General features: G+C 40.3%; 1 protein-coding gene across 2 annotated transcripts; it reads left to right on the top strand.

The window, feature by feature from the left end:
* Window positions 1-302: 302 nt before the first annotated feature.
* Window positions 303-6,531, top strand: ccn2b (cellular communication network factor 2b). 2 transcript variants are annotated; one of them, XM_056479964.1, is made up of 5 exons: window positions 303-465; window positions 1,337-1,553; window positions 1,958-2,209; window positions 3,099-3,310; window positions 4,652-6,531. In XM_056479964.1, the coding sequence occupies exons 1-5, from the start codon at window positions 409-411 to the stop codon at window positions 4,955-4,957; spliced, it is 1,044 nt and encodes a 347-aa protein (XP_056335939.1). In that variant the 5' UTR covers window positions 303-408; the 3' UTR covers window positions 4,958-6,531. The 2 variants fall into 2 exon arrangements, with proteins under 2 accessions (XP_056335939.1, XP_056335938.1); XM_056479963.1 differs by having other exon boundaries at window positions 304-465; window positions 1,958-2,221.
* Window positions 6,532-9,360: the final 2,829 nt, after the last annotated feature.

Below are 9,360 nucleotides of genomic sequence, written 5' to 3'. Positions count from 1 at the left end.
ATCTGATCAATGTTCTAATCTACGATCTGCCAAAGCATTTTGAACCATCCCAGTAGACTGGCCTACATTAATATTCGGATAAACAGCAGTCAAACCATGTGTAGAAACCAGACTTTTTCCCATGTGCACGCTCTGGAATCTGTGGTATGATTAATTGAAAGGCTGGTCGACAGCATCTCTTGCGTTTTCAAACATTATGGAAAACCATCTGGAATTGAAATATTTTCACCCCTCTGGGTCGCGTGGCATGGCTTGACTCCGGTGGGCTACACCCCATTCTGCTAGTATTTAAAGAGGGGCTCTCCACTCTCCACTCCACTACAGTCCTAAAGCTTAACCGTGATCACAGACACCAGAGAACCAAAACAAACCCGTGAAGTGTGCTTCTGTTGGAAACTCTTTGAGGAAATGACTGGAACAGCACTCACCAGATCATGCATCGCTTTCTGCCTGCTTATACACACGGTAAGGGAACTAACTTAATCCATATTGCTATTTTCATACTCTATCTATCATTTCATTTGAATTTACATTTAAAATGAACATTTAAATTAACCAGATGTGCTGTACATAATATACTATTTGAAAGCTGGGGGTGTGTATAGCGTCTTAACTTTTGTTTTCATCTTAACTATTGTTTTATGTTTTGTTTAATAGACTTTTATGTAAATTAATTCTAAGTTTTACATGATCATACATAATGAATAGATTATGGAAGTCACTATACTGGCTTGTGTTCTTTGTTGAGTTTGTAATGCTTAGTAATGCTTAGTGATATTAATAAGTCGTGACAGCATTTTATAATATTACTTTGCATATGGAAATATTCTACATACTTTTAATGAGTAATATTTTGATATACATTTTTTTCTTTATAAATATGCTACTTTATTGTTATTATACTTTTTAATTTTAGTTTTCAGTACTCAGGACACTTTTCAATCATTTCATATTTTGTAAATGGTTCATCATCATAAAAATGCTTAATTGTGTGTTGGAATTTTTGTTGAAAATAAACTAGAGTCACTCCTAAACTTCCCATCACAAGTTTCAAATCTATATTTGTTTTGCTTAATATCTCCCTCTTGCGGCCACCCGGAATATTACATATAGACTGCCATTCATGCAAATGACAACCTAAAAGTCCATTAATTTGTCAGAGGCATACAGTGATATTTTAGAACAAACAACTCTCAATCCATGTGTGCTGAAAACATACTTTTTTCTTTTTGTTTAAGCTCTGGAATCTGTGGTGTGATAAAAATGTTAGTCGCTCAGATTTATTAGAGAAAGCTTCTATGACTGATTACTAATTCTGTGTCATTGTTCTATTTAGGCAATATGCCAGGACTGCTCTCAGCCCTGTGACTGCCCAGACGAGAGCCCATTATGCCCTGTAGGCACCAGTCTAGTGTTAGACGGCTGCAGCTGCTGTAAAGTGTGTGCACGACAGGCAGGAGAGCCCTGCTCATTCCTGGAGCCATGCGACCATCATAAGGGCCTGTATTGTGACTATAGTGTGCTCAGTGACACTGAGACAGGCATCTGCATGGGTGAGTACTGTACATCAGAACTATGTTGTGTATTGTTGCACCTTGGTTGTGTAAACGCATGCGCTGCAATACACTTTTTGTCCACAAGTGGGAGCCCCTCAATGTTATTAAAGGTATACCTAGCCCAAACATTTTCTCACCATTACACTTAAGTGATTCAAAATTTTGTTGAACACAAAGCAAAATATTCTGAAGAATACCGGAAACCAGCAGCTATTGACAATCATAGGATAAGAAACAAAATATTCTATATAAGTCAATGGCTGTTTTTTCCTCAACATTCTTTAGTATACCTTCCATTGTGTCCAACAGAAAAAGGAACTAACTAGTTTGGAACAAGTGGAGGATGGGTAAATGATGAAAGAATTACTATCCCATTAAGATGACGGTTGCATGTGTTGCAGCTCAAGAAGGTCAGACGTGCGATCTGGGTGGTGTGATTTATCGCAGTGGTGAGACTTTCCAACCCAGCTGTAAACACCAATGTGTCTGCATGAATGGGGAGATTGGCTGCGTACCAACCTGCGCAAGCAACATACGGCTGCCCTCTCCAGACTGCCCCTACCCACGACGTGTCCAGATCCCTGGAAAGTGCTGTGAGGAGTGGGTGTGCGACCAGATCCCACAAGAAGACACCTTCCAGTCAGCAGTGGCTGGTAGGTCAATCGGCAAGTCAACTTTTCTTTCATTTTGCTTTGCAGGCTGCTTCTTTTTGTAAGTCAATTCACTTGTCCTAATCTAAACAATCAATCATCTGGTTCTTCTTTAAAAGGCCCTCTCATTGGTCTTGGGCAAGAAGGGGTCCACCAGTTACAGGATTAGTTCACTCCCCCAAAAAATGATGCTTTTAATTACTTACATGTTGATCTTCATTCATCTTTAGAACACAAATAAAGATATTTTAGATGGAATCAGAGAGCTCTCTCGTCCTCCATCCACAGCTACGGTCCTGAGATGTTCAAAGTCCAGAAAAGGAACCAAAACATTGTGAAAACTGTGACCAAAGCGTGACTTCGGTGGTCACACATTCAGGTCAGGGTGCACATTTACTATTGGCAATACAATGTATGTCCATTAGAGTCAGCACTGGAAAGTGCAAGCATCATATTGTAGTAGTAAATGCACACACTGCCCTGAGGTGGAAGACATTGGTGAACAAAGTTGTTTTTACAGATTTTTTGGTGCACAAAATGTTTTTAGAGCTTTGTATGATTCCAGCTGAATCACTTAAATCACTTAGACTGTTTCACAATGTTTTTGTCCTAATCTAGGAGTGTTCTTAAATTTCATGTAAATTATCTTTATTTTAATTTGTTTTCTGAAGATGAACAAAGGTCACATAGGCATGGAATGACACGAATGAGTAATTAATAATTTAGATTTTTGGGTGAACTAACCCTTAAAATATGGTCATGGACCCTGTGAATTTGAACAGTTTGATCCTTTCAAAGCTCAATATGCTTGCTACATTGCATAACAAAAATATATTTTCTAGTTGTTGTCATTATTACAGCATGATTTTAACATCTACTTTTTATCTATCAGCATACAGAGAAATCTCAGGTCATGGTCTCCAGCATGAGAGTGCGAGGGACAACTGCATCGTTCAGACCACTGAATGGAGTGAATGCTCTGCAACCTGTGGCATGGGCATGTCCTCTCGTGTAACCAATGATAATGAGCAATGCCAGCTGGAACGACAGACCCGTATGTGCATGATCCGCCCCTGCCATGCAGATCTGGAAAAGGACATCAAGGTAAGATGGGTTGAAATTGGGTTGAAATTGTTGAAATTGCTGAATGGGAAGTTTATTGTTTATGTAGTGGCAATAAAAATCAACAATAGTGTATATTTTGGAAGGAGTGTTCACGCAATTAATTTGCAGTCAAGCTACACGTTTCATAAATTTTTCATTTAGTTTTAATTTAATGATAAACTAACATGGGAACCAATTAGTACCTGATTAGAACCTGGTGAAGATTTATCTAAAACAACTGAATTATGCGTTTTCTGCATTGTTGCCTGGTGCATTATGGTGTGCTTTTCAGATAAACTTCTATCTTGCATCTCAAAAAAATATGAAATTTTGTTAGCCAAACTAATTTATTAGACTTTAACCATCTTTATAGCTACTTAAGGGATAGTTCACCCAAAAAAATAAAACCGACTCAAACCTATTTGATTTTTTTTTCTTTTGTTGAACACAAAAGAACATATTTTGAAGAATGTTCATAACCAAACAGTTGACATTAGCCACTGCCCTCCATAGTAAGAAAAAAAGGCAATTTAAAAGCCATAGGGCTACTGTGTCTTGTTTGTTACTGAACATTCTTCAAAGTTTCTTCTTTTGCGCCCAACAGAAGAAAAAAAAACGTGTACATGTTTGGAGCAATGTGAGTAATACCATGGTTGAAGCAGGGACAATCATATTTTGCATCATGTGAAATTAGTCTCTAGCTAGGAAACTATTTAGCAGTGCTGTGCATGTGCAGCCATGGGATGGCAGCAAAGTTCCTTGAATATTATTATGCCAGATTGCGAGTGAAGTTTCTAAAAATATTGATCTAGAAAATAGCAACTTTTAATTCCCTCTTGGGCTTAGTACACAACGTCAGGACAGAAGAGTCAAGCTTTAAATAGGAAAATTATCAAACATATCTTTTTTAAAAATTTTGAGTGAGATGCTAATGGTCTAATCCAATTCAATGATGCTAAGCTAAGCTAAAAGTGCTCCTGTCAGACCCGAAGATCGATTGAATGATTTAAAAACAACTCTAGAGGAGTTGTAAAATGAGTCTATTTCCAAAAAAGTGGAGTGTGCCTTTAAAAGGAAAGCTCCATTAGATAAAGCACACTTTCTGAAGATGACCAATGAAGTATACACTAAATAACTTGCTCATTGGATGCTCAAAACTAGAGCATACCTGGCCTGGTCCTTCACTCTATTTTCCTCTTGAATACTATGCTTAGTTGCCAAAAGAGTAACAAAAACGCACGCAAAATTGGACTGTGTGGTTGCAGTGCATAGTGTTTGTGGAGATAAATAAATAACCTAAATATTAAAAAGCAATAATAGTCTATACTTTTCTCTTTCCAGAGAGGAAAGAAGTGTGTGCGAACCCCAAAAAGCCAGAGTGGGATGCGTTTCGAGTTGTCTGGATGCCAGAGCGTCCGGCTGTATAAGCCAAAGTTCTGCGGTGTGTGTACAGATGACCGCTGCTGCACGCCTCAATCCACCATCACAGCCGAGGTAGAGTTCCGCTGTCCTGAGGGGGACTCCTTCAGAAAGAAGATGATGTTTATTAAGACCTGCTCCTGTCATCACAATTGCCCCCGCGAAAACGACATCTTCCTTGCTTCAAACTCACGGAGAATGATCGGGGACTATGAAAATGACATGTGAGGAGAGTCCACACACAAACACACACACTCATTCTGACAATCAAGCACATGTGCACACAAGGCAGCTCCGAGTTTTACTGGACCCTGAAATTCTCACGTCTTGTGAGCATCAAAAAAAAACTAGAATGTTTGACATGAAGTGGGCACTGATAATGGCCCTCGCAAAACTTTCTTTTCTTCTCTTGTATATATCTTGTGAAGCTCTGAAGTCATGTGGCTGTTTGACTGGTCATGCTAAAGCGGACCTGAAGCACTGAGAACTTTGTGTTAATAGGATAGCTCACTCAAAAATGACAATTGTGTCTTCATGTACTTAATCTGATGTTGTTTCCAACATACAACCTGTTGTTATTAGGGTTTTTTTTTTTTTTGGAACACAACTTTAAAAACAAATCTTGATGAAGCTTTTTACCTATACAGCAATACCAAAAACCCAGAGAGCACCAAAGAAAAAAATCTATATTTTTCATATGATAGTTTCACTATGATCCTGAATAATAAAACGTTTGCTTTTTTCGAGGCATAGTTCACCCAAAACTTTCAATTCTTTCTTAATTTGTTCACTATTGTTCCAAATATATTTTGAATTTCTTTAGTCTGATAAACAGAAAAGAAGATATTTTGAAGAAGGCGGGAAACCTGTAACCATTGACCTCTATAGTATTTGTTTTTTCCTATTATGAAAGTTTAAGGTTACAGGTTTTCACCTTTTGTTAAAATATTTTCTTTTGTATTCAACTGAAGAAACTCATGAGGGTTTGGAACCCCTTGAGGATGTGTAAACATTGAGTAAATTTAAACTTTTGAGTGAACTGTCCCTTTAAGGATTAGACCACGATTTTAATAAATAACCATTTGGTCACTTTAAATGGATAGAAAATGGAGCTTAAACGTTTTCATTTTGTTCCACATGGGGGAAAAAGACAGTTTGTATTTGAAATATTTTTTGATTTTTCCAAAATTCTTGCTTATTTTTAGGTAAACTATTCCTTAAAGACATTGTAGACATGGAGTACATAATTAAATGATTCATATAATGAGTTAATTTCAAGAACGTTTTCCTCAGTACAGGAATAGATTAAAATGACAATGTAATAATACAATCGATATGTATTTTTTTGTTTCATGTGTTGATTGTCATTGGGTCATCATTATTTACAATTGTTTTGTTTTTTTTAGCATTCAACAAGGAATAATATTTAACAACTGACCTAATAACTGTTAATTTATGTATCTAATTGAACCCAATCTGTAATGAGTCCCAAAGTCTTTTGGGAAGAAAACACTCAAATAAGCGAGGCTCAGATAATGAAATACTGCCTGTGTTTTTTACTGTTTATTTAATATGTAATGAACTGAAAGGAACTCAACAATGACGAATACACCTTGTGTAAATACTGTAAGAAGACTGTGTACAGATTGTACTAATTTATGTAACTGTTGTTTAACTCTTAAATGTAGTTTGGTAAGTGTACTGTATTACTCTGTGTTCATTGTAATCGCCTGGCAATGATACCAGCGAGTTCTTTTCTGATGCACTTTTATTTTCCAATAAAGAAATTATATTTTTATATATATTCTGTGGATTATTCTTTTTTTATCATTTATTTTTAAAGTCACTTAAAACCTATACAGTAACAACTGCACATTTAATGTCATAAATATTGAAGGTTGAACTTATGGCTCGTTTCCACTGACTGGTAGGGTACGGTACGGTTCGGTTTGGTACGGGTCACCTTTATCAGGCTTGCGTTTCCACTAACAAGGGTACCCTTTTGGTGGGCGTGGTGTATGACAGAAAGTTTCAGTCGACGTCATTCTAGCTCGAGGAAATGTCTACAATAAAGCTGTATGGGTCATTCACATATCATATGAGAAGCACTTCTCACAAAACAGAGTCTTCATACACATAAATACTTGTGTAGAAAGGTTTGTTACTAACTTTTCTATGAACATGAGTTGATTATAACTGCAGATCAAAGACAGTGCGAAACAGCCTACTGTAACGTCTGTAATTATATTAAATAACTAAATAAATGAACATATATGAACACATACAGCCCCTTACAGTCTCCGATATGTTACCAACTACAGAAGAACACACAGCAGACATTTCGCCCGTATTTAGGTTCAAAACAACAGAAATTATAGCCTACAGTCAGTGAAAACCGCTTATCTGTGTATGTAAGCTTCAGCAGCACATGTAGCCTCTGTTAGAGAGTAATTTTGTCATTCCCGGTTCATATTAGTCCAAAATGTGAAGATAATAAGTTAGTTATACATGGCATTTTGTTCGCGTTTGTTGAAAAAATAATGTGCTCTTTTTTTCCCGGCTTCTCCTTTGTTTCTTCGCGCTTCACTCTCGCGCTTGTCAGTGTCTGACAGGATCGGGTTTCAAGAGCACGTCATTAATCAAGCGCAGGTTATTATCACCATCTCAAGAAGTTTGTTATTTAAGATATAATGTTAGACCCGCATCAAACGCTAGCAAGAAAGCGAAACCGCTCGCGCCTCAGACTGGCTCGTAAAAAACTACGGGGCACAGGGTAAATCTGCTCTTCTTCTTGGATTTGTGGCTGTCCATCAAGATGACGACAAGGTTTGTTTGAGCCCAGATCGACCATGGCTCGTTATTATATGTATTTATAATTCCGCTAAAATCTCTCGCTGTGTTTTTCAAACATGGCGGGTTTTTTGTTTTCATTCTGGCTTGTTGCATAAGCGAATGACGTATCTCTGTAAACCAATAGCGTTCAGCTGCGCGTGTGGCTCCGCCTTTTGGTACCCTTTCTCGTGTTTGGTACCCTTTCGTGTTTGGTCCTCCCTGGACCTCCAGTCTGGGTCCCAGAGGGCCGCCTTGTCATCCATCTAAGGGGTCCCTGACTCCCGCAAGCTACCCAGGGGCCATCCTCTGTCCCTGGACTTGCAGTCTGGGCCCCTTTGCCTTGCAAAAAAGGGGTCCCTGACCCCAGCAAGCTACCCAGGGGCCAACCTCACTCCCTCGACTTGCAGTGTGGGCTCCTTAGGGCCCCCTTGCCCTCCTCCTAAGAGGTCCCTAAACCCAGCCAGCTACCCTGTTGCCAACCTCTCTCCCTGAAATTGCAGTTTGGACTCTTCAGGGCCCCCTTGCCCTCTACCTAAGAAGTCCCTGACTCCAGCAAGCTTCCCTGGTGCCAACCTCTCTCCCTGGACTTGCAGTCTGAGCCACAGAGGGCCATCCTGCTCTCCATCTAAGGGGTCCCTGACTCCCACAAGCTAACCAGAGGCCATCCTCTCTCCCTGGACTTGCAGCCTGGGCTTCTTAGGGCCCCCTTGCATACTATACAAGGGGTCCCTGACCCCAGCAAGCTACCCAGGGGCCAACCTCTCTCCCTCGACTTGCAGCATGGGCTCCTTAGGGCCCCCTTGCCCTCCATCTAAGAGGTCCCTGACCCCAACAAAGTACTCTGGGGCCAACCTCTCTCAGTGGACTTGCATTCTGGGTCCCAGATGGCCCCTTTGTCTTCCACCTAAGGGGTCCCTGACCCCATCAACCTACCCAGGAGTCAACCTCTCGCCCTGTACTTGCAGTCTGGACTTGTTTGGGCCCTCTTGCCCTCCACCTAAGGGGTCCTTGACCCCAGCAAGCAACCCAAGGGCCAACCTCTCTCCTTGGACTTGAAGTCTGGGCACCTTAGAGACCCCTTGCCCTCCACCAAAGCGGTCCCTGACCCTACATAGCCCTCCCTATGCAAGGCCTCCTGCAAGAACCTTTCTTTCCACGTTATATCCAGCAGCCGGATATAGCTCCATTCTCCTTGCTTTTTGTTTTTTTTTAATTAATTACTGCATTTTGGGGAGTTCTGAGATCCACCGAGCTCAGGCTCCCCTCTCGCTTTGCGAACGGGAGGAAGCCCAGGACTCGAGGATCCCTTGAGGTCGGGGCTCTCTCCCGGTACAGCATGCCAAATAAGCTTTTGATGGATCATCAGCTAAGTGTGAACTCTTGAAGTGAGGTTTATTTATAAACTAATTTCGAGAGGATCATGTGCTTATGATTTATCACAGCCGGTCTCGTATTAAGCTAATCAGTATCATCCAATCATATGAGCCATAAGCTACTATAAATAACCACAGTCTTCAGTCCACTTTATCTTCGTTTGGAAGAAACCCCCCTTCCTCCCCATTCTCCTCCTTCACCATAGATCGGGTGGCACGGAGGCTCAGTGGTTAGCACTGTTAGCCCCACAGGAAGAACACTGCCAGCCCTGGTCCTGCCAGGTCGGTAGGTGTTTCTGTGAGGAGTTTGTATATTCTACCCATGACCACGTGGGTTTTGCCCGGGTTCTCTGGTTTCCTCCCTTCATCCAAAGATATACATCAAACATAACAATCAAGCATTTGTCTAGCCCCCTTTGTCCCTCA

This window comes from Danio aesculapii, chromosome 19, assembly GCF_903798145.1.
Source record: "Danio aesculapii chromosome 19, fDanAes4.1, whole genome shotgun sequence".
NCBI lineage: Eukaryota > Metazoa > Chordata > Actinopteri > Cypriniformes > Danionidae > Danio > Danio aesculapii.
The sequence above is the reverse complement of the archived record's forward strand: the minus strand, read 5'-3'. Positions and strand labels throughout refer to the sequence as shown.